The 25,977-nt window shown below is 39.0% G+C and overlaps 1 protein-coding gene across 2 annotated transcripts in view; it reads left to right on the forward strand.

Moving 5' to 3' along the window:
* Nucleotides 1-25,977, forward strand: part of LOC126095296 (zinc finger protein 665-like) — a 148,827-nt gene that overhangs the window by 51,620 nt on the left and 71,230 nt on the right. For both annotated transcript variants that reach the window (XM_049910080.1, XM_049910079.1), the window contains exons 3-4: nt 16,224-16,559; nt 23,578-23,864. In XM_049910080.1, the coding sequence (XP_049766037.1) occupies nt 16,224-16,559; nt 23,578-23,864 (623 nt within the window). The remainder of the gene's footprint in view (nt 1-16,223; nt 16,560-23,577; nt 23,865-25,977) is intronic.

Raw genomic sequence — 25,977 nt, forward strand, 5'->3', positions numbered from 1 at the left:
AATACCACCTAAAGGAGAAAAAGGGAAGGAAGCTAGGAATGGATTTGTGGAACTTTAAGAATAAGACAAGATAGATCCCAAAGACAGATTCGTGTCTCACCCTCCACTCCAAAACAACCCTGCCTTGTTTATAGTTGTTGTTGTTGTTGTTGTTGTGGTCATCAGTCCAGAGACTGGTTTGATGTAGCTCTCCATGCTACTCTATCCTGTGCAAGCTTCTTCATCTCCCAGTACCTACTGCAACCTATTCATCTCTTGGTCTCCCTCTATGATTTTTACCCTCCATGCTGACCTCAAATGCTAAATTTGTGATCCCCTGATGCCTCAGAACATGTCCTACCAAGCGGTCCCTTCTTCTTGTCAAGTTGTGCCACAAATTTCTCTTCTCCCCAATTCTATTCAATACCTCCTCATTAGTTATGTGATCTACCCATCTAATCTTCAGCATTCTTCTGTAGCACCAGATTTTGAAAGCTTCTATTCTCTTCTTGTCCAAACTATTTATCATCCATGTTTCACTTCCATACATGGCTACACTCCTTACAAATACTTTCAGAAATGACTTCCTGACACTTAATTCTATACTCGATGTTAACAAATTTCTCTTCATCAGAAACGCTTTCCTTACCATTGATAGTCTACATTTTATATCCTCTCTACTTCGACCATCATCAGTTATTTTGCTCCCCAAATAGCAAAACTCCTTTATTACTTTAAGTGTCTCATATCCTAATCTAATTCCCTCAGCATCACCTGACTTAATGCGACTATATTCCATTATCCTTGTCTTGCTTTTGTTGATGTTCATCTTATACCCTTCTTTCAAGATACTGTCCATTCCGTTCAACTGTTCTTCCAGGTCCTTTGCTGTCTCTGACAGAATTACAATGTCATTGGCGAACCTTAAAGTTTTTATTTCTTCTCCATGGATTTTAATACCTACTCCGAATTTTTCTTTTTTTTTTTCCTTTATTGCTTGCTCAATATACAGATTGAACAACATCGGGGAGAGGCTACAACCCTGTGTCACTCCCTTCCCAACCACTGCTTCCCTTTCATATCCCTCGACTCTTATAACTGCCATCTGGTTTCTGTACAAATTGTAAATAGCCTTTCGCTCCCTGTATTTCACCCCTGCCAACTTAAGAATTTGAAAGAGAGTATTCCAGTCAACATTGTCAAAAGCTTTCCCTAAGCCTACAAATTCTTGAAACGTAGGTTTACCTTTCCTTAATCTATCTTCTAAGATAAGTCGTAGGGTCAGTATTGCCTCACATGTTCCAACATTTGTACAGAATCCAAACTGATCATCCCACAGAGGTCGGCTTCTACTAGTTTTTCCATTCGTCTCTGAAGAATTCGCATTAGTGTTTTGCTGCTGTGACTTATTAAACTGATAGTTCGGTAATTTTCTCACCTGTCAACACCTGCTTTCTTTGGGATTTGAAATATTATATTCTTTTTGAAGTCTGAGGGTGTTTCGCCTGTCTCATACATCTTGCTCACCAGATGGCAGAGTTTTGTCAGGGCTGGCTCCCCCAAGGCTGTCTGTAGTTCTAATAGAACTACTCCCAGGGCCTTGTTTCGACGTAGATCTTTCAGTGCTCTGTCAAACTCTTCACGCAGTATCATATCTCCCATTTCACCTTCATCTACATCCTCTTCCATTTCCATAATATTGTCCTCAAGCACATCGCCCTTGTATAGACTCTCTATAGAGGGTGTTACAAAAAGGTACGGCCAAACTTTCAGTAAACATTCCTCACACACAAAGAAAGAAAATATGTTATGTGGACATGTGTCCGGAAACGCTTCCTTTCCATGTTAGAGCTCATTTTATTACTTCTCTTCAAATCACATTAATCATGGAATGGAAACACACAGCAACAGAATGTACCAGCATGACTTCAAACACTTTGTTACAGGAAATGTTCAAAATGTCCTCCGTTAGCAAGGATACATGCATCCACCCTCCGTCGCATGGAATCCCTGATGCGCTGATGCAGCCCTGGAGAATGGCGTATTGTATCACAGCCGTCCACAATACAAGCACAAAGAGTCTCTACATTTGGTACCGGGGTTGCGTAGACAAGAGCTTTCAAATGCCCCCATAAATGAAAGTCAAGAGAGTTGAGGTCAGGAGAGCGTGGAGGCCATGGAATTGGTCCGCCTCTACCAATCCATTGGTCACCGAATCTGTTGTTGAGAAGCGTACGAACACTTCGACTGAAATGTGCAGGAGCTCCATTGTGTATGAACCACATGTTGTGTCGTACTTGTAAAGGCACATGTTCTAGCAGCACAGAGTATCCCGTATGAAATCATGGCGGTGAATCGAGGAAGTACAGTACATACTGACGAAACTAAAATGAGCTCTAACATGGAAATTAAGCATTTCCGGACACATGTCCATGTAACATCTTTTCTTTATTTGTGTGTGAGGAATGTTTCCTGAAAGTTTGGCCGTACCTTTTTGTAACACCCTGTATACACCTTCCACCTTTCTGTTTTCACTTCTTTGCTTAGAACTGGGTTTCCATCTGAACTGTTGATATTCACACAAGTGGTTCTCTTTTCTCCAAAGGTCTCTTTAATTTTCCTGTAGGCAGTTTATTATGTGACCAAAAAGCCAGAGGATGAAGAGTCTTAAAATGCCCTACTGTATGACACTTTTTGGCTTCATCATACAGGCCCCGAAAATGGTATGTTTGGAGAAATTGATCTAACAACACATGTTAAAAATAGTTCGTAATTCATGAATTGTAAACTATTATTGTCACAAGTCATTCTACTGCCCTCATTATTACACCATACTGTTACATTTTCTTTCAAAGAGTGATCTCTATCTGGTATTTTGTAATATTTTATGTATATTTAATTATATGGAAACAACTTGCCAAATTATTAGCATCTCTATAGTTGCATAGAGATGTTGTTGCTGTTCCCAGAATGAGATTTCACTCTGCAGCAGAGTGTGCGCTGATATGAAACTTCCTGGCAGATTAAAACTGTGTGCCAGACTGAGACTCGAACTCGGGACCTTCGCCTTTCGCAGGCAAGTGCTCTACCATCTGAGCTACCCAAGCACGACTCGTGCCCCATCCTCACAGCTTTACTTCTGCCAGTATCTTGTCTCCTACCTTCCAAACTTTACAGAAGCTCTCCTGCGAACCTTGCAGAACTAGCTCTCCTGAAAGAAAGGATATTGCGGAGACATGGCTTCTGTAAAGTTTGGAAGGTAGGAGATGAGATACTGACAGAAGTAAAGCTGTGAGGACGGGGCGTGAGTTGCGCTTGTGTAGCTCAGATGGTAGAGCACTTGCCCGCGAAAGGCAAAGGTCCCGAGTTCGAGTGTCGGTCCGGCACACAGTTTTAATCTGCCAGGAAGTTTCATTGTTGCAATTGCTCAGTGCAAATATTATTACACAATAAACTCATTTAACATTTGATCAAGTGCTATTGATAGTGCTACATGGCTTGTTAAATAGATCTAATAATAAAGGCAACCTTTTATTGTGTTCACAGTATTACTCCACTTCTAATAAAGTAGCAGTTTATAAGTCTTTAGCATATCAACGTTGTATAGTCCTTTTTCTTGACCGTTATTTGGATTGATCAAGTGAACAGATTCTGGATGAGATATGCTACTCTTTTGAAAGGTCTACTGTAGTGAGGAAAAATTCGTGTATTTCTTTCTTCACATTAGAACTGTGGGGTACGTCTTACACTATTGTCAGTGTGACAGCATTTTGAATCCAACTTTTTCTTTTCCACAATAACTGAATGACTGTATACATGTAAGTAAATAAAAAAAAGTACCAAATAAGGAAAATAGATCTGCATTAACCCTATGCCTTTTATGCTTTCACTAATCAGTACACATTTTACTAATAAATATGTTACATCTGCTAATTGTAATATGCACGACATTTTCCTGCACACTTTACCGCCATACTTCACACTTCCAGCAAACAGTAATTCATATAATATGTTGAGACACACAGGTTCAAAGCTCCTTTCACATATTCGTTGGTGTTCACAGGCGTATTACTATAAACCTCAAACCCAATACATTTATGACTATCTCTTTCTCATAAGACTACTTTCTTGATATGTGGTGAAGACAAAACTCAGTTTCTCAAAAAATTCTGTATAAATCCCAATGTTAGTAGTAGTTTGTCTACTCTATAGTGTTTTCTTAGTTTCTCCTAACATATCCCATATATTTTGAAATTTGTGTTGATTGTTTACAGTATTATCCACGGAATTGGTCTTGCTAGTGCTTGATTCAATGGGTCCTGTACTTTCTGTTCAATGAACGCGTGCAATTTCTCTTCCAAACTAGTTAAGGTAGATTCTGGGCTCAATATCCTATCTTGCTCTAATGATTCTACTCTCTTATATGTGTTTGAAATCTCGTTGTGTACAGATTTATGATTTTGATTCACGTCTTTGAAATATTCCTGAAACTCTTGACAAATTACACTATGTACCTCTGGGGGTAGATTTATCATTAACACATTAACTTTACTTTCTAATTCTTTTATTTTGTTATCCTGTTCTGCAAACCTAAACAAATTTGGTCTGAATAATTTTTGTCTATTTAATTAGAAATGTTTTCCTCTGCATTCTCTCATTTTCATCCAGCTTACTGCTAATAGTATTTTCAACCGTCTCCATTAGTATTTTATTTTTGTCCATTAATTTCGCACCGAGCGAGGTGGCGCAGTGGTAGGACACTGGACTCGCATTCGGGAGGACGACGGTTCAATCCCGCGTCCGGCCATCCTGATTTAGGTTTTCCGTGATTTCCCTAGATCACACTAGGCAAATGCCGGGATGGTTCCTTTGAAAGGTTACGGCCGACTTCCTTCCCCATCCTTCCCTAATCCGAGCTTGTGCTCCGTCTCTAATGACCTCATTGTTGACAGGACGTTAAACACCAATATCCTCCTCCTCCATTAATTTCGCAAATAATGATGTTATATCAACTTTCTCTGCCTCTGCGGTCATCTTACAAGTTAACACTGGCATAAACTTACACACTGTAGTTAACAATAGATTCAACCCTCAATATAATATCACTATGTCCAGTTGGTTACATGCAACAGTTAAGATTTGACATCTGTTTGATTGTAGGTGACTGCCAATGAAACCACCGTTGAACTAGGAACAGTGCTTCGCAAAGTCTCGGAGTCAGTGGCTGCAAGATGAGTGCCGATGTGTTGTCCACTGGCTGCAGTCATGTTAGTTATCTTCCTTGCCAACCCTGCCATAATCTCTTACACGTTGCAATCTTCGCCAGTCTCACTTTGTACTTTCAGTGCAAGCACATCATCATATTATGTTGCTGGGTGTTTGGTAACCCAGCAGTAAATGATTCCTTCTTCATGAAAATTGTTCATTCACAAGTTCGAGTAATGTTCTTCAACTCAGTCTGGATAGTACTGTCATCAAAAACTTGAGACTAACTTATGCATTCAATTCATGAAGATCAGTTGTTGATTATTAGTTGTCAAGGGCAACAAATTAATGCTTCTTAATACCTTGTCAAAATTCTTGAAATTTTTTATTTTATTTTATTTTGTAAATAGTGATCTTCCCATAATCATTGCTTAGTTTCACTGGTTGATCGCCACATACAGTTAAAAGGGGGGGTTCATAGTGGCGTACTTCAGCAGGGTGTTTACAGGTTGTGAAAGTAATGAAAAAGTAATGAAAAAGTTATGAAAATGAACAGGTGGTCATGAAAGTGATGAAAAGGTAATGAAATTGATTGGGTGATCATGAATTTTGTTTTGGCATCCTTGAGGAGCAGTTACAGATGGAGAAATTTGGAGGTGTGGCTTTGTTTATTTATATATGGTGTAAACACCTAGTGGAAATGACGTACAGTGCTGCAATCTCATGTGTTTCTGGAGGATTATTAGTTAGAACAGTTGTTTCTTTAATTCTGCCCAATCCCACTTCTGTTTAAATCTCTTTAACCTGCGTCTTTTTGGAAAGAGATTTTCTTGGAGGTTTTTGATAGTTAATATAAAACTATTGAAATTTTAATATTGTAATTTTAATTTTGACCTTAGTGCCAGTGGCATTTCATGTGTAACACTCATGAAAGTGGAAAGAGAGATTCTGTTTTGGTTCACTCGCTAGTTTCAAGCCAGCAAAACAATTTGCCTTTTACTGCAGTAAAACAGTGTCAGCACAGCCACAAGTTTCTGCTGAACAGAATTTGAACGGCTTTAACCAATTACTATCACTTGCTCAATCTACAACCTCTAGAGCTTCAGTTGAAGAGAGTTCCAAAACAAACTTATTAAAATACTTTTTAGTTACTGATGAGATAGTACAAACTGAAAGCATGTGGTCTATGAATAAAGTCATGTCTCATTCATCAGTAAGAAGTTCTGGAAACACGACGGACGTATCCCAAATTATGTATCCTGGCAGCATGATTGAAAATATATGGCACTTACTCACTTCATATAGTGATTGGAGCTTTGAAAACAGTTCATAATAAAAGTGATTGGAATGTTTGTGTATTTCTGGTACTCTATGAAGGATTTTCCTTCAAGGAGGGCAGTCCTCTCAAATATCACTGCGTTTTCCAAGTTTCCTCTCAAACCTTGTTCTATAAGATGGACTGGAAATATTGAAGCTGTGAAAATAGCACTTGAACTTATTTCACATTTGAAGAAGTATGTGCTGAAGTACATTAAAGACCAGCTGAAAGTAGAAACTTTGAAAAAATTAAAAATTACTAGAAGATAAATTTCTTTGTGCAAAACTCAAGTTTCTTACATCATTGTTGTTCAGTTTTATGTACATCCTTGCTTTTCAGTTCATAAAGAAAACTGTTAAGGAAATGGTGACAAATTCTAACAAGTTGCTTGCTATTGATGTTACCAAAGCACGTAGTCATAAGACAACTCCTGGTGCCACTGCTGCTAGCAAGAACTACTTGGAAAAGAATATCCTTATTTTTAGAAATGAGTGCACAGGTATTTTGCAAAGTCTGTACCAAAAAATTGCTAAGAAGAATCAAACAACAGAAACTCCATGTAGGAATGTCAATAATGGTTGTGTTTCATTGGCAGGACATTTAGAAGATGCAACAAGTCCACTAAAGAGACAGCTTACACTACACTCGTTCGTCCTCTGTTAGAATATTGCTGCACGGTGTGGGATCCTTACCAGGTGGGATTGACGGAGGACATCAAAAGGGTGCAAAAAAGGGCAGCTCGTTTTGTATTATCACGTAATAGGGGAGAGAGTGTGGCAGATATGATACGCGAGTTGGGATGGAAGTCATTAAGCAAAGACGTTTTTCGTCGCGGCGAGATCTATTTATGAAATTTCAGTCACCAACTTTCTCTTCCGAATGCGAAAATATTTTATTGAGCCCAACCTACATAGGTAGGAATGATCATCAAAATAAAATAAGAGAAATCAGAGCTCGAACAGAAAGGTTTAGGTGTTCGTTTTTCCCGTGCACTGTTCGGGAGTGGAATGGTAGAGAGATAGTATGATTGTGGTTCGATGAACCCTCTGCCAAGCACTTAAATGTGAATTGCAGAGTAATCATGTAGATGAAGATGGTGATTTAAGAAAAGATAGATCTCTATTTTTTCTACATTGTCAGTTGCTGAGAAGAATCCTTTGAAATTAAAGATAGTCAAAGGTGGATCATGTTTAGCATCTGAAGTGAAGCAGAGCTCCAGTTTGAGAAATTCTTGAGTGACAATTGCAGTGGAGAAATTTGTGAAAAAAAGAAAAAAACCACCACATGACTCCATCAACAGATGACATAGTTAAGAGAGAATTCTTTAAATTTTGTGAGTATTCTGAGAAACAACTGAAACAGTTCAATCCTAAGGAGGACCAGCTTGATAACTTCCTGAAGAATTTTCTGCAAAGTGCAGACCATGACTTCATTAAATTTCTGCAGAAGCTGTTATGCATGTGTCATGGAAATGCTGCAGTTGAAAGAGGCTTTTCTGTTAACACAGAAGTTTTAGTTGAAAACATAGGAGAAGATAGAATTGTTGGCAGAAAAAAGTGAGATACAATTGTTGGCAGAAAAAAGTGTTTACAATGCCGTACAATCATTAGGTGGCTTACTTAATAGCGAGAAACAACTGAATGTGGACATAGCAAAATCAGTGATATTAGTTGGGAACAGTGCATCACTACAAAGAGTAGAAGCTTTAAAAAAGAAGACATCTGATGAAAATGAAGTGGCCAATCTTAAAAGAAGAACAGTTCAAGAAATAAGAGCTCAAAAATAAAGAATGAATGATTATTGAGAAGGCGAAAGAAGAAGCTGAAGTTGTAGATGTTGAATTTCAATTTTAGCTAACGTAGCAACAAAAATAATCACTTTTGACAATGTAATGTAATTGGATGGACAAAAAAATCTGGTCACCAAGTTGCGGCAGGAGAAAGCACGTGTGCGTGCGCTCTCTCTCTCTCTCTCTCTCTCTCTCTCTCTCTCTCTCTCACACACACACACACACACACACACACACACACACACAAAATACTTATGCATGCTTTCGGACCCAGTGGCTCCTTCTTCCAGAAGAAGGGTTGAAGGGATAGGAATAGGGGTGAAGGGAAAGGTACTGAAGAGCTTTAGGAAAAGGAGTAAGAGCTTTGGGAAAAGGAGTACATGGGGTAGTTCAGAAAAGTCACACAGAACCCCGGGTCAGAGGAGACTTACTGCCTGGGATGAGAAGGAAAGACTGATTGTTGGGGAGATTTGAAAACCTGAGAGCTTAAAGGTGGAAGGCAGGGTAATATGCAAGACAGAGATTACTGCTAAAACACAGTGTAAAAAAAGCTAAGTGCACTGTATGTAACAGAGCTGAAAGGGGAACAGCAAAAAATAGGCAGGTATGAAAATGAAAGATGCAGAAAACTAAAATGGAGTGAATAAAGGAGTAGTTACTGTGAAGAAATGCTGAGACAAAAAAAATCAAAATCAATGTAAAGTAATGTCAGGTGGGTGGCAAGAACCAAGGACATGTTGTAACACTAGTTCCCTCCTGTGGAGGAAGAATCCAGATGGTGCACGTGGTGAAACAATCACCGAGGTCATGACTGTCATGTTTTAGACTATACCGTATTCACTCGAATCTTAGCCGCACTCGAATCTAAGCCGCACCTGAAAAATGAGACTACAAATCCAGGAAAAAAAAATTCCCGAATCCAGGCCGCACCTGAAATTTGAAACTCGAAATTCAAGGGGAGAGAAAAGTTTTTGGCCGCACCAAATCGAAACAAAGTTGGCCCATTGTAATATGAGACACAATTAAGTCGAATAAATGACGATACAGTTACAGTAGTTTGGTTCGAATCGTAAGCTTAGCAGTTAAGCTTTACCAGGTAGCCATTGCTATGTGTCAGGCTCTCCATCAGTATTTATACAGGTACCCTTCCTTTGTCACGTGCTTCGTCTGGTTTGAATTGATTGCTTATTTTTCTTTGATCTGATAAGTGCCGTTCTCTTTGTCATAGGTGTTTAAGTGACTCTAAGCTGAAAGAAAAGGCAGTACTGTACTGTGTCATGCAATGTTTGTTGCATTCTGATAATGAGTATCTGTCGCCGCTCGCGGCATATCTTGCTTTTGTTGTGCACGCTTCCGCCACTTAAAAAAAAAAAAAAAAAAAAATATATATATATATATATATATATATATATATGGGAATAATAGAAGGAAACAATCCATGAAGGAAAAATATACCTAAAAACAAAGATGATGTGACTTACCAAATGAAAGTGCTGGCAGGTCGCACACACACAAACGAACACAAACATACACACAAAATTCAAGCTTTCGCAACAAACTGTTGCCTCATCAGGAAAGAGGGAAGGAGAGGGAAAGACGAAAGGATGTGGGTTTTAAGGGAGAGGGTAAGGAGTCATTCCAGTCCCGGGAGCGGAAAGACTTACCTTAGGGGGAAAAAGGGACGGGTATACACTCGCACACACACACACATATCCATCGAATGTGTGGATGGATATGTGTGTGTGTGCGAGTGTATACCCGTCCTTTTTTCCCCATAAGGTAAGTCTTTCCACTCCCGGGACTGGAATGACTCCTTACCCTCTCCCTTAAAACCCACATCCTTTCGTCTTTCCCTCTCCTTCCCTCTTTCCTGATGAGGCAACAGTTTGTTGCGAAAGCTTGAATTTTGTGTGTATGTTTGTGTTCGTTTGTGTGTCTGTCGACCTGCTAGCACTTTCATTTGGTAAGTCACATCATCTTTGTTTTTAGGTATATTTTTCCTTCGTGGAATGTTTCCTTCTATTATAACCATATATATATATATATATATATATATATATATATATATATATATATATATAGAGAGAGAGAGAGAGAGAGGAATCGTCTCATTAGGGAAACAATGGCAAGAGACTGCTATTTGTTGTTGCTTCCACTGCTGCTTTATTTGATAGTGATCAACAAGAACCAAATAATAGACTGAAGATGTTCTGAACGAGAGTTTAGCGAAAATTTTTCTCCGTTTGAAAATTTTTGCAGACGCCTCTTTAGTACATTACATTCTGCACAGAAATTAGTCATCTTAGATTTAAAAATCTAGTCAATTGCCGTGCTTCATTTCTGACTGTATCACTATTAGGCATAAGAATAATATGAATATAAACATGACATGATATGTATATTCTTCCGTGTTTGCTGTTGTCTCACTCTAGTTCCGTAGTTTATTAGGCAAACAGGATTTAAATGAGATAGCAGCAAACACGAAAGAGTACATGGTAAAATGTTTATATTCATATTATTCTTATGGTGAAGAGAATACTGCATGTAATTCACAATTCATAAAAGTTCCTATTAACAACCATCTCTTCTCACAGTTAGGAAAGAATTCAGAACGTAGAGTTGGCCATATTGACAATTGACAAACATCCCAAACAGTCTTGCCAGTCGGATTTTCGTAGTACATTGAAATGCTGCTACATTCGAAGATGAACAATACGGAATTTGTATTTACTTCATTGGATAATGTATGAAAATGCAGTGGTCGACACTCGGGGCGGAGAAGAAAGATCGTCTTCCACCTTTTTTTTCTTTAATTTATTTACTGACACAGAGGTTTTGGCGCCAGTATTTATCTTTGTGCCTGCAAAGCATGCCTGTGTAGCGCTACATATATTCGACGGCAGAAGTTAGTTGTGGCGGCACCCACAAACATTTTTCAGAACTTCCGCTTACTTTGCACTTGATTCTAAGTCGCAGGCGGTTTTTTGGATCACAAAATCCGGAAAAAAAGTGCGGCTTAGATTCGAGTAAATACGGTACTCTGCGACAGGATAGTCTGTTTTGCCAGTATACACCCTCTACCTGTGCCCATTCACCCTAACTAATAATTTAGTGGTAATCATGCTGATATAAAAGGCCAAACAGTGTTTACATAACAGCTGGTATATGACGTGTCATTTCACAGGTGGCTCTCGCTTTGATAATATATGTTTTCCCGTTAACGGGCTAGTGTATGTGGTGGTAGGAGGGTGCATAGGGCAAGTCTTGCAGCAGGGATGGTCACAGGGGCAGGAGCCATAGGCTAGGGAGATGGGTGTAGAAGGAGCATAGGGTCTTGCAAGAGTACTGTAGAGATTGGGAGGGCAATGAAAAGCTATTTTAGATGTGATGAGCAAAATCTCAGACATTCAGGGCATGATTTTATGGAGTCATGGCCTTGTTGAAGTAGCTGATTGATACATTCAAGACCAAGATGATACCGAGTGACAAGTGGAATGCCCCAAAGATGTTTTCTGGAGTGATTAGCTGTACAGGATTGGATGTGATGGCCCAGGAAATCTGCTTTTGAACTAGGCTTGTGTAGTAATTATGTCCAGTGAAGGCTGAGGTAAGAATGATGGTGAACTGCTGTAGGGAGTCTGAATCTAAACAAATACATTTGCCTCTAATGCCAAGGCTGTATGCAAGAGAACATTTGACATGGAATGGATGGCAATTGTTAAAATGCAAGTACTGTTGTTTGTTAGTGGGTTGAATGTGGACACAAGTGTACGGCTGACCTTCAACGAGGGTGACGTCAACATCAATTAAAGTGGCAGGGGATTCAGAATAGGACTGTGTGAAATTTAATTGGGAGAAGATATTTAGAGATTCCAGGAATTTTAACATGTCAGCTTCACCATGAGTCCATATTACAAAGATGTCAGCAATGTATCCAAAACAACCAAGGGCTGAAATATATCTCAAAATAGACATACCTCATTGTATGTCGGAGGTTAATGTTTTTACAGCATTTGATGAATGGTATAGTACAAGTCATACATAGTTACAGTATTCATTCTAACATACATTTAAAGTGATATAAGAATTATTCCATTCGGCTTTCATTTCAACCAGCTTTCAGATTCATAAAAAAGTGTTTTTGGCATTGTACCATGCATATTTTCGAATTGTCATCAACAGAACTAAGGACATAATGAAAAGTCATGAAAAGGTCAGTTTGATCCTCTGAAGATCTGTACACACCCTGTTCAGCTGCTGTCTGTGCTTGGTAAGTTAGCACCATGTTGGATCTGTAATCTTGCTGATGAATGCTCATCTTCAGAAATCATTCTGGTGGTCCAGATACTCCATTCCACCATTGTTTATAAACTTGCTTTTCTTCTGGACTTTGATCTTTGATGGGTGACATTGAAATGTTAAATAATGATGACTACTTTGAGCTACTAAATAAACATTGAAGTCTCATTTGCACTTCTCTGTATTTAAAGCCTTCAGTTGTCACAATGCCATATCCCAATAATTAGAACTCAAAGTAGTCTAACCAAACATCACACATTAACACCTACTGATACATACCATCTAACCCTTAGGCTATACATCAAAGTCCTCTTTAACATAAAAGTGGTTCATTTGTTTTTGGGTCCTCATTGACATTGTTGGCGGCCCTCTTTCTCTGAGCTGTCCATGACACTGCTAACTCAGAGCGACAAAGAATAGTAGCTTGTACAGCAAGTGGACTATGTGCATCACATGCCTCCTCACCGCTGCCCTTATTGTTACAGCGCACGTGCCCTCTGTACAAACACAGACTGGGATGCACAGTATCTGCTACCCAACGAACATCCACTATTGCAAACATTTTAGCTAGTATGAATATCAGTAGTGGACCAGTGTATTTGATAAGATTACTCACAGCTAACTGAATGACGATACGGTAACTGATAAGTTTAAAAATAATCACTTTCAAACTACAGCAAACATAGGGTGAAATAGTTCAATTGAAGAAGTAATGCAATATACTGAAAATGTGGTACCACAAAGATCTAATCAACATTAAGTAGTACAGGCATCCTTCACTGAAATTAATGGTTTCATAGATATTCTCAAAAATAAAAGATTACATGTGGTTGGGCATTCATTCAGAGCATATAACAGAGAACAGTTGTTGAAACTGTACTCCGTAAATCTTGTTAATGTAGAAATTGAGTATTGAATTTTGGTTATCAAAATTCTTCTCTGACAGTACAAAGAAACAGAAATGAGCTTTATTTAAGGGAAGAAGATCACACAGCAAAAAGGATTTTGGAACTATTTCCATTTGTTTTATAATTGGTGATTTGATTATCAGTGCTACCAGGTAAATATTATACTGCAAATTTCTGTGTGGAATACAAGTAATGTTATGACTGAAGATAAACCTCTAACCATAAAGTGGAGGCAATGAATGGTAGATAGGCTTATAAGCAATAACTGTAACATTGTTGTACCATTTCTGAACATTTTACTTCAGAACACATATTTCAAATAAAAACACATTGTTACCCATCCATGGCAGTGGGGCTCATTTCTCGTTTGGTAGCTCTGCTGAGTGAAGAGAGTGAGAACAGCAAAAATGATGAGAGGGGGATTGATAAGCAAAGGAAGAAAGCAGAAGAGGTAGTAGAGTGTGGGATGATGGGAGAAGGGCGTTACAAAATGCTTGTTCCAGTGTAGACAAGGACAGTATTGCACCTGGTGTCCATAGTGTGTGTGTGTTTGTTGGGGGGGGGGGGGGGCAAGGTACTGTTGTATAGGATGGAATTGAGGAAGGTGCAGTGCTCATATATTATTGCTTGGCTGAATGTTATCATGATTCATAAACCTATGAAATGAAGTAAAGTTAGTTGTTACATGTTAGACACTAATGATTATAAGGGGTAAGAGGTAGGAAATGCGATTGGTGCTGGGGTAGATGTCGAGGGTCAGTTCCCTCATGCTTTTTTCAGTCATCTCCCTCTCCTTCCATTCTCCCATGTCTTTCTGCTCCCCACCTGCTCCCACTACGTGAACACAATTCCATTCTTTAAATGTCACTGTGTGTACTCTAGTCCTCTCTCTTTTCCGGGTCCGCCCCCGGTAGCTGAGTGCTCAGCACGACGGACTGTCAATCCTAAGGGCCCAGGTTCGATTCCTGGATGGGTCGGAGATTTTCTCCGCTGAGGGACTGGGTGCTGTGTTGTCCTAATCATCATCATTTCATCCCCATCGATGCGAAAGTCACCGCAGTGGCATCAAATCGAAAAACTTGCACCAGACGAGCGGTCTACCCGATGGGAGGCCCTTGTCACACGCCATTATTATTATTTTTTGCCCGTCCCTCCATTGCCGGTGCTATCTTTTCCTATTTGAACCGCAATCAGTAGATTAAAATGAATGAAATACCAAATTATTCGGTTACATATGTTTTGCAAATCACAGACCTACGGAATAAACAGCTTCTCATGAACAAATCAATGTCACTGTCTACACATCTTCTGTAGCAGAACATGGAGCATTCCAGTAAGTGCTTCTACTCTGCTCTTTTCTTATTAGCTCTTGTATGCACTAATCTAGTCTGCTAGAGATTTGTCACACAAAATATTCCAGTTTAATTTAGTTTAGTGTTTTGAAAATGGTATGATTGACAGCTTGCACTTTGCTCGTAGCTTATGAGTGAATGAAAGGTAGCTCATTTTATGTACGCTAAACTGGGGTTTTTTGGTTACTAAACTATTGCAGTAGATCCGCTATAGATGATGAGAGAGACAGAGTTTGCTGCAGCAGCAAAGCATTGCTTTTTGTGAGCAATAGCAGAAGCAGCAGCAACAACAACAGCAACAATAATAATAATAATAATAATAATAATAATAATAATAATGAAATTTCTTACTTTTGTATGTTTTAAGTTTCAGTTGTCTGTGTGATACGGTTAGCTAATATTTTGATGTATAAATAAGTTAATATTTTAGTGGAGTTAATGGTCACTGTTGAGAGAAGGAGCTCAGTGATTAAGGTGCAAGTATTTGAGAGGAGCAGGATTCAAATATCCAACCTGTCATCCTAAGCTAGAGTTTCAGAGCTTTACCTAAACCAGGTGAGATGTGTGCTGACTGGATTCCTTTCATAAGGCTGCAAATAAATCTTTTTCCCATCAGTCTCCAACTGCATTAATGATTTGTATGTAACATCATTGCTGATAATGTGATGTTAAACACCTACCTACTTCCCTTCTTCAATAATTACTTTTACTTTCATTCAGTGAAGACACTGTTTTACTTTTTTCTACTTCATTTCAATTTGTGAATCTCTCTGACAACTTGCAGATTGCAAAGTCCCCACTGGGTACTTATGGATCTTTTATCCAACTAAATGACATTGTGAATCACTGCATTTTTAAAAATATGTGGCACCAGGTAATATTGTTCAGTCTTGACTGTAAAATAATTTGCAATATTCTAGAAGTAATTACTTTTACCTTACAGATCTGAGAGAGTATTGTGTTCAAGAAGCTTCACTTCCACTGATGAAGGTGCCAATGAGTATCTCTCTTTGTGATGGTTAAAGAATAGTTAATATTATTTTTTTTAGGAGGATTAATCCTTTCCTGTGGTGAACAAGCACATATACAAATAGATGTAAATATTGCTATCGGGAATAATTTCAGGAGAGTCAAATAAACATCCTAGAGGATCTGAAATATTTCTGAAATACGTATTTTTCACATACTGACTCACTTTTAAAGTAGAGGGGTTTCACGTTTTGAATTGTAGACTGTAATAATGATTTTTACGTCCAGAATCATATCTGCACAGTGTTGGTTCCAATAAATTTATTCATTAGAATGATGACACACATATGATACAACTATAGATTTTTTTAGTATAAGTTCTTATTAAGCTTACCTGTTTTCAGGGTGATCGTATCTTAAAATTGTACCATCAAGCAGAGCAAGCTGCTGCATCTGCTCCTCCTACAGCAACAGTACAGACACGTCGCCACCATGTGCAGGCAATACAACACGAGCTTCCGAGGTCACCGAGAGATGAATTGAAGGAAGAATATGACATAAAAAGTGAGGAAGATGAGAGTGGAGATGAGCAGGCATTAGATCAAGAAGCAGACATTGATGCTGGATCTGGTTCTTCTGATTATGGCACAGGTCGTGCTTCTCGTCGCAGTCTTCCTCATAAGAAGCGCATACCACGCAAACTGAAACAGCAACAGCAGCAGCACCAGCACCAGCAACAGGTTTGATTGCACAGCTACTCAGAATAAACAAACCACCTTCTTATCCACTAAAAATAAATGTGTTTAAATACTGTGATAAACATTAGTCTGTAGTATTTGGAGATTTTTCAGTTGGTATTTACATGTAATAGTCTCTGTTTCATAATATGCAAGAAGAACTATCCTACTGATAAGAGGAATCTACAATTCTGCATGTGAAAGAACAAAATAACTCATCACAATAGTTTTTATGGTTTTTTTTCTGGGTAGCAGTGCAGTAATTTTTATAGTTTTTTTCTGGGGAGATGAGATTCTATTGGAAGTGTGAGCAACCCATAAAACTTTTATTATTTATTCAGTTAAATATTGGAGTATGCCATTAGTTTTGTAGGGAGTGGGTGTGTTGCCATAATATCCACAAATTTTGAGAACTTTTTGAACTTCATTGTTCCTCAACAAGTAATAGTAGTCCTACGTCTTGCTGGGTGGTAACACAGGACACAACACATTTGTGTTCTTTTCAGAGAACTACTGGCAGCATCATTACTTGTCTGTTGTGTCTGATTATTATTATTATTATTATTATCAGCAATTGTTAGAACAGTTTGAACTTACTTTGTGAGTTCTGATTGTAGCATTTTCTGTGAATGTTGATTGGACAAATCGGCAATAATGAAATATAATAACTAAGAATTAAAAACATTTACACAAGGAGAAATGCTGATATGACTACAGAGAAAGTTAGAGAAAAATATTCCGTAGACCTCTTAAAAGATTTAAATTTTCTGAATAACTGAGAACAATCCTACAGAAATCTCCTTCAGAATTGTTTTGTATGTGATTCTCGTTTCTTAGAAGAACTTTTCATGAGTGTAAAATAATTCAAATTCCAAGAGAAAGATGGTCTCTTACAGCAGGAGCTGTTCCACATTTTTTTTTTACATTTTATCGAAATACCAACTCAAACATAGCAGAAGGCAGTTGGCAATCGAGAAACTGTTATCAAAGAAATTTGAAGTGCCTACTAGAGTTTCTTTTGCCCAACTAAATGGACAGAACAAATAAGTTCCTCAGGGAACAGTTCCTAAAAAATATTGCATGGTAAGGAAGTAGACATCACACAGTTGTGAAATAAACTAAGAGTAACCAGTGCTGAAATCAGCCTATTGCTTAGAAAACTCAGGGACTATCAGTTGACACAGCTAAGCCAGACACTAGTCTTGTTGCTTGTGCTTGTAAGACATACAGGGTGTTTCAAAAATGACCGGTATATTTGAAACGGCAATAAAAACTAAACGAGCAGCGATAGAAATACACCGTTTGTTGCAATATGCTTGGGACAACAGTACATTTTCAGGCGGACAAACTTTCGAAATTACAGTAGTTACAATTTTCAACAACAGATGGCGCTGCAAGTGATGTGAAAGATATAGAAGACAACGCAGTCTGTGGATGCGCCATTCTGTACATCGTCTTTCTGCTGTAAGCGTGTGCTGTTCACAACGTGCAAGTGTGCTGTAGACAACATGGTTTATTCCTTAGAACAGAGGATTTTTCTGGTGTTGGAATTCCACCGCCTAGAACACAGTGTTGTTGCAACAAGACGAAGTTTTCAACGGAGGTTTAATGTAACCAAAGGACCGAAAAGCGATACAATAAAGGATCTGTTTGAAAAATTTCAACGGACTGGGAACGTGATGGATGAACGTGCTGGAAAGGTAGGGCGACCGCGTACAGCAACCACAGAGGGCAACGCGCAGCTAGTGCAGTAGGTGATCCAACAGCGGCCTCGGGTTTCAGTTCGCCGTGTTGCAGCTGCGGTCCAAATGACGCCAACGTCCACGTACCGTCTCATGCGCCAGAGTTTACACCTCTATCCATACAAAATTCAAACGCGGCAACCCCTCAGCGCCGCTACCATTGTTGCACGAGAGACATTCGCTAACGATATAGTGCACAGGATTGATGATGGCGATATGCATGTGGGCAGCATTTGGTTTACTGACGAAGCTTATTTTTACCTGGACGGCTTCGTCAATAAACAGAACTGGCGCATATGGGGAACCGAAAAGCCCCATGTTGCAGTCCCATCGTCCCTGCATCCTCAAAAAGTACTGGTCTGGGCCGCCATTTCTTCCAAAGGAATCATTGGCCCATTTTTCAGATCCGAAACGATTACTGCATCATGCTATCTGGACATTCTTCATGAATTTGTGGCGGTACAAACTGCCTTAGACGACACTGCGAACACCTCGTGGTTTATGCAAGATGGTGCCCGGCCACATCGCACGGCCGACGATGAATATTTCGATGATCAAAAATGGTTCAAATGGTTCTGAGCACTATGGGACTTAACATCTTAGGTCATCAGTCCTCTAGAACTTAGAACTACTTAAACCTATCTAACCTAAGGACATCACACAACACCCAGCCATCACAAGGCAGAGAAAATCCCTGACCCCGCCGGGAATCGAAATGGGGAACCCGGGCGTGGGAAGCGAGAACGCTACCGCACGACCACGAGATGCGGGCTTTCGATGATCGTGTGATTGCTTTGGGCTATCCGAAACATACAGGAGGCGGCGTGGATTGGCCTCCCTATTCGCCAGACATGAACCCCTGTGACTTCTTTCTGTGGGGACACTTGAAAGACCAGGTGTACCGCCAGAATCCAGAAACAATTGAACAGCTGAAGCAGTACATCTCATCTGCATGTGAAGCCATTCCACCAGACACGTTGTCAAAGGTTTTGGGTAATTTAATTCAGAGACTACGCCATATTATTGCTACGCATGGTGGATATGTGGAAAATATCGTACTATAGAGTTTCCCAGACCGCAGCGCCATCTGTTGTTGAAAATTGTAACTACTGTAATTTCGAAAGTTTGTCTGCCTGAAAATGTACTGTTGTCCCAAGCATATTGCAACAAACGGTGTATTTCTATCGCTGCTCGTTTAGTTTTTATTGCCGTTTCAAATATGTCATTTTTGAAACACCCTGTAGTAGCACTGCTGTAGGCAAGACGCCGTTCGTGTGTTTATCAAAAGTGCCCTCTGGGGTCTAATGTAGATGGAGATCGTTGTTGATGAAGACTTTTATTTTAACAGGTTACAATGGTAAGGCTGTCATCAACTCAAAAGTTGATTTAAACAACACAGCATTTTACTAGGTATGGTCCTGTAGGAGAGCTGGTATGGATTCTCTTCCTCAGACCTTTATTCTTATTTTATTTGAACTGGCTTACCAAGGTAGTTATAGGGGTACTCTTTAAAAAACATTTTTGAAAGAATTGATACAGGTGATGCATAAAAATCCTAGAACAGACCTGGGATGAAATGCAAGACCTATGGATTCAAAATGTGCCACTTTACCCTGAAACAATGAGCCACTGGTTACGTGATGACTAGTTTTATACAATTTAGACTGCATTAGTGTTCCGATTTCCTTCATAGGATATTATTAAAATTGTGTGACATACAGAGATCTCAAGGTGATTATCCATTACATGAATTGCCAATTTTTTTACTGGCATTAAACAAAGTTGGGAGGAGCGGAAGTTCTTAAAAAGTCAAAAAGTGGGCAAGATGACGCAGTGGTGAAACACTGGTCTCATCTCCGGGAGGGTGGCAGTTCAGGTACTTTTCTGCTCATCCGGATTTAGATTTTCCATGGTTTTGCAAATCACTTAAGGCAAATGCTGGTATGATTTTCATGTGGGAAAAGTGTGAATTGGCTTTCGCATGATCAATGTTTTCGAAAACCGTGCTGATTGGCATTGAGGTCATTCTGTTCAGGATACCTCATTATGTTTGAACTCAGAATATGTTCTAAGATTCTACAACAAGGTAATTCAAGGATATTGGACAGTAGTTTTGTGGATCACTTCTACTACCCTTCTCGTTGATGGGTGTGACCTGTGCCTTTTTCCAAGAACTGGGTACGGTTTTCTGTTTGAGGGATCTATGATAGATTATAGTGAGAAGAGAGGCCCGAAATGTCCAGAAATGTAAAATTTTACACTTCACAAAACGAAAAAACATAGTATCCTGAGACTATAATATCATTGAGTCACTGCTGGAATTGGCCAACTCATACAAGTACGTTGGTGTAACACTTTGTAAGGATATGAAATGGAATGATCACATAGCTTCAGTTATGGGTAAGGCAGGTGGTAGACATCAGTTTATTTGTAGACTACTGGGGAAGTGCAATCAGTCTACAAAAGAGATTGCTTACAAATCACTCACAAGACCCATCCTAGAATATTGCTCAAGAGTGTGGCACCCATACCAGACAGGACTAACAGGGGAAATTGAATGTGTACAGAGAAGGGCAGCACAAATGGTCACAGATTTGTTTAATCCATGGGAGAGTGATACAGATATACTGAAGTTACTGAAATGGCAGACTCTTGAAGACAGTTGTAAACTATCCTGAGCAAGTCTGTTAACAAAGTTTCAAGAACTGGATTTGAATGATTACCCTTGGGATATACTACAACCCCCTACATATTGCTTACACAGGGATCATGGAGAAAAGATTAGAATAATTACTACATGCACAGAGGCATTAAAACAATTATTCTTCCCATGATCAGTATGGAATGGAACAGGAAGAAACCCTAATAACTAGTGCAGTGGAATGTACCTCTGCCGTGCACCTCACAGTGGTTTGGAGACTGTAGATGTAGATGATACCTTTGAAAGAACAAGGCCGCTTTTCTTCCTCAGTAAGAGCTTGTGCTCCAGCTCTAACAACGTGATTGTTGGAAACATGTTAAACCATATTCTTCCTTTCTTCGTCTTCTTCTTCTTCTTCTTCAGAAAGTCAAAGTAAAAGTTGGTTCAAATACCATCTAACCTCACTTTTCCTAAAGTGTTCAGTGATATAATTTCATTAATCCCACACATCTGTACATTCCTTTGCATAAATTCTTGTTGTAGCAATGGTATCATGTGCAGCAACTTGACTCTCATAATGGAAACTCTTAACCAGGGGGTCGTGATCTTCCACATTCTATTCGGTATGCTTCTCATTTATCGTGTTAAATGTGCCATGCTGGATGAATAGAACCTGCTGAACAGTCTTCATGATTTCTCCTTGTTTCTCATCAGCTGTTGCTGTTTGACAGCTAGACAAATAATCGGGATAAGCTGATAGTTTAGAGTTTCCAGTGTTTCGAAATGTTTGGTCTTATCTTTGAACACTTTTGCAGTACATTAAACACATCTTTTTTTTTTTCCCCAAAAGATAATGAATTTGTGGGTGTCTTCCTTTAATCCTTTGCAGTCCAGTTGTGAGTGGTGCTTGAAATTGTGAATTTTGTTTCCCACTCCGATGTGGAACCTCATTCAGCATGATTTTTCGTAGCTCTGACATGTTCCATTCTCAGATCTGACTACTAGGCATCAGTGCTGCATAGTACTGTCACCTAAGGAAGCCTGTGTTAACTCAGTGTCAAAACTGTAGCAGTTGTGTTGAGAGAAAGGTTTCTGATCATTATGTTCAAGTTAATAGGCGGGAAAAGGCTAGTTCTTAACACATGTTTCTTTCTGAGGAAGATATTGTGGAGCCTTAGGAGGAATGTCTAAGTGAAAATGAGAGCGACAATGATTTTGATCATGACAGTGATTCATTTCTAAAAGTTTGAGTGGCAATTGAAACAGTCCACCCTGAAGAGTTTCAAAAAATCTCACACAAGGAAAGGTTTTGTATTGTAATGCTTGTGTAAATATATTAAATGAAAGTGCACATTTTTGTTTTAATGTATGCCCTAATTATTGGTCAGTGGCCTCATTGTTCCGACAAAAAGACATGGACAATTCTCTGTGATGCATGTTCCATATGGGGTCGCGATTTAAATAAGAGTGCACTGAGATGCCCTATGTCTGCAATTACAGAGTGCAACGGGTTAACCGTAATTATTATGAATGAAAATTTGAATGGTTTTATCATAAAGCAACAGTCTCTCATGAGTTGGAACACCTACAGACTTACAGCAGAACAGTAATATAAAAGGAAGGAGAAAATATGCCCATTTTGACAGCAGATTGTTTAGTTGTAAATATTTTGTGTATCAACCATGTGTACAACGAGCCATACAGGTTGAGACAGATAATTATTTCTTCCGAGACATGTTGTTTCACTTTCCACATTACTAAAGTGAACTGAACTGGTGCAGTGGTTAGCCATACAAATTATGACAGGTAATTATTTCATTTGAAGCACATTGTTCCACTTTCCACCTTACTGAAGTAGGGTGGTACAGTGCTTAGAATACTGAACATTTTTCAGAAGGAACCAGGTTCTGGCCCTAAAGAGGTAGGTTTTCTGAACATTGCCTAAATACCAAAAGTGTGGTAATGGTTCTTTGGAAAAGGTCTCTGTACATTTCCTTTCCTGTTCATTCTGAGCTTGTTCTTCATCACCGAGGATCAAGTTGACAACTGGACACTAAACCCTATTGTCCAGATCTCTTCATCAGCACATACATCTCTTCTCTGCAAGTGACTTTATAGAGTGTAGCAGGGATATCAGCTGTGCTTCTTCTTTTTCTGCAGATTTGAGAATTGTAAAGGGAAGTGCTGATAAAATGAAACTTGAATCAAAGCCCCTAAAAAAAGAAAAGAAAAGAACACCCATTACTAATTCGCTAATAATGTGCTCATTATACATGACTTCAGAAGATTATAAAGGAAATGTTCATTTCAGAGCAATTATCTGGAATAGTAGTATCATGTAAATGAAGCTACTCTTCTTTCCTTTTATAGTTATTTGGCTAAATTCTATGAAAATATAATATGATTAAACTAAAGTAATGTTCACTTAGAATCGTGTTAATGCAGCATTGCAGTGCAGCATGGAGTTTGCTTAATGTAACTCATATTTTTCAAATGGGGACAATATACGGCTGCAGTTAGCACATAATATCTAACAATCTAACATTTATGTAAAGAAAATTGTTTACTATTATATATATGCAAGAAAACTTCTGTTTGCCAGAACACAGAATGAAGCACATTTTATTTCCTTGTTTAGGTGCAGCATCAGCAGTCCCAGAAATCATCATCTTCTCCATCTCGCAGTTTATCAGCACGCCATTATAAGTGCAATCGATGTGGTGCACAATTTAATTCACAGTCGTCACTGGCCTCTCATCGACAAATGGCGCATCACTCTCAAGCCTTCAGTTGTGAACTGTGTGGCCGTGTCTTCACACATCAGATTAAATTTTTTGAGCATCTGAAATCACATTATGAACCTTTATCTGCTACTAGCACTGTAATGGATGAAGAAGCCACAGACCATGTTGATGAGCCAGATGTGTAAGTAGATTTTACATTGCTCATATCTGAAGTCAGTATTATTTTGTGAATGCTACACTTTAAGTAAGGTGATTTGCAGGTTTAACTGGTGTGACAATTGCTAACTAACAATTGTTATCTTTTTGAGACACTTCCTGTCCAATTGAAGTGTAGGCTTTTTTATAGACACTAAAATTAAAAACAGTATTACATATATTAAATGAATCTCATACAAAATAGCTAGACTTGTCTTAAAAGCAATAGAAAGAAAAGATATCTAATGGAAATCACTCGAGTTACTTCACTGATGTGCTGAAATTCTGACGAAGAGGCAGAATATCTCTACAAAGAGTTACAAAAACTGACAAATCACAACAAATTCCACTAGAAGACGTAATTTTGGGGGAGGGGTGGTTTAATATTACTTTGATACCAGAAACGTCAAGAGCTCATACACAAGTAGAATTTGCTGAGAGGTAAAATATTTGTTGTTTTCTTCCTGAAGAAAACAAATAGAAAAATGATTTTCAAAGACCAAATGGGATTAAAAATGAAGTTTTCTATAGTAGCAAACAATAAAGAAATTGCACAGGATGAAGTATTTCTAAATCTCATTTTGACTGGTAAGGTGCGGAGTACAAATAGAAGCTAAAGCTAATAAACACAACGAAGAGATGTTCTTATGGGGCAGCTGCAACTGTATAATTACATTTTGTAAAGTGAAGAAACTGCAAAACAGTTGCTTAATCTGCAATCATGAAACGTATCTGTTCTATATCGCACCTGTGCTTGGGCCTCAGTACTCACAGCTAGTATTTACTATTACAGTTCTACATCTACATCCATACTCCGCAAGCCACCTGACGGTTTGTGGCGGAGGGTACCTTGATTACCTCTATCGGTTCTCCCTTCTATTCCAGTCTTGTATTGCTCGTGGAAAGAAGGATTGTTGGTATGCCTCTGTGTGGGCTCTAACCTCTCTGATTTTATCCTCATGGTCTCTTCGCGAGATATACGTAGGAGGGAGCAATATACTGCTTGACTCCTCGGTGAAGGTATGTTCTCGAAACTTCAACAAAAGCCCGTACCGAGCTACTGAGCATCTCTCCTGCAGAGTCTTCCACTGGAGTTTATCTATCACCTCCGTAACGCTTTCGCAATTACTAAATGATCCTGTAACGAAGTGTGCCGCTCTCCATTGGATCTTCTCTCTCTCTTCTATCAACCCTATCTGGTACGGATCCCACACTGCTGAGCAGTATTCAAGCAGTGGGCGAACAAGCGTACTGTAACCTACTTCCTTTGTTTTCGGATTGCATTTCCTTAGGATTCTTCCAATGAATCTCAGTCTGGCATCTGCTTTACCGACGATCAACTTTATATGATCATTCCATTTTAAATCACTCCTAATGCATACTCCCAGATAATTTATGGAATTAACTGCTTCCAGTTGCTGACCTGCTATAATGTAGCTAAATGATAAGGGATCTTTCTTTGTATGTATTCACAGCATATTACACTTGTCTACATTAAGATTCAATTGCCATTCCCTGCACCATGCGTCAATTCGCTGCAGATCCTCCTCCATTTCCGTACAATTTTCCATTGTTACAACTTCTCGATATACCACAGCATCATCCGCAAAAGGCCTCAGTGAACTTCCGATGTCATCCACAAGGTCATTTATGCATATTGTGAATAGCAACGGTCGTACGACACTCCCCTGCGGCTCACCTGAAATCATTCTTACTTCGGAAGACTTCTCTCCATTGAGAATGACATGCTGAATTCTGTTATTTAGGAACTCTTCAATCCAATCACACAATTAGTCTGATAGTCCATATGCTCTTACTTTGTTCATTAAACGACTGTGGGGAACTGTATCGAACGCCTTGCGGAAGTCAAGAAACACGGCATCTACTTGGGAACCCATGTCTATGGTCCTCTGAGTATCGTCGTGGACGAATAGCACGAGCTGGGTTTCACACGATCGTCTTTTTCGAAACCCATGCTGATTCCTACAGAGTAGATTTCTAGTCTCCAGAAAAGTCATTATACTCAAACATAATACGTGTTCCAAAATTCTACAACTGATCGACGTTAGAGGTATAGGTCTATAGTTCTGCACATCTAT

Source organism: Schistocerca cancellata, chromosome 8 (genome assembly GCF_023864275.1).
Source record: "Schistocerca cancellata isolate TAMUIC-IGC-003103 chromosome 8, iqSchCanc2.1, whole genome shotgun sequence".
NCBI classification, from domain to species: Eukaryota; Metazoa; Arthropoda; class Insecta; order Orthoptera; family Acrididae; genus Schistocerca; species Schistocerca cancellata.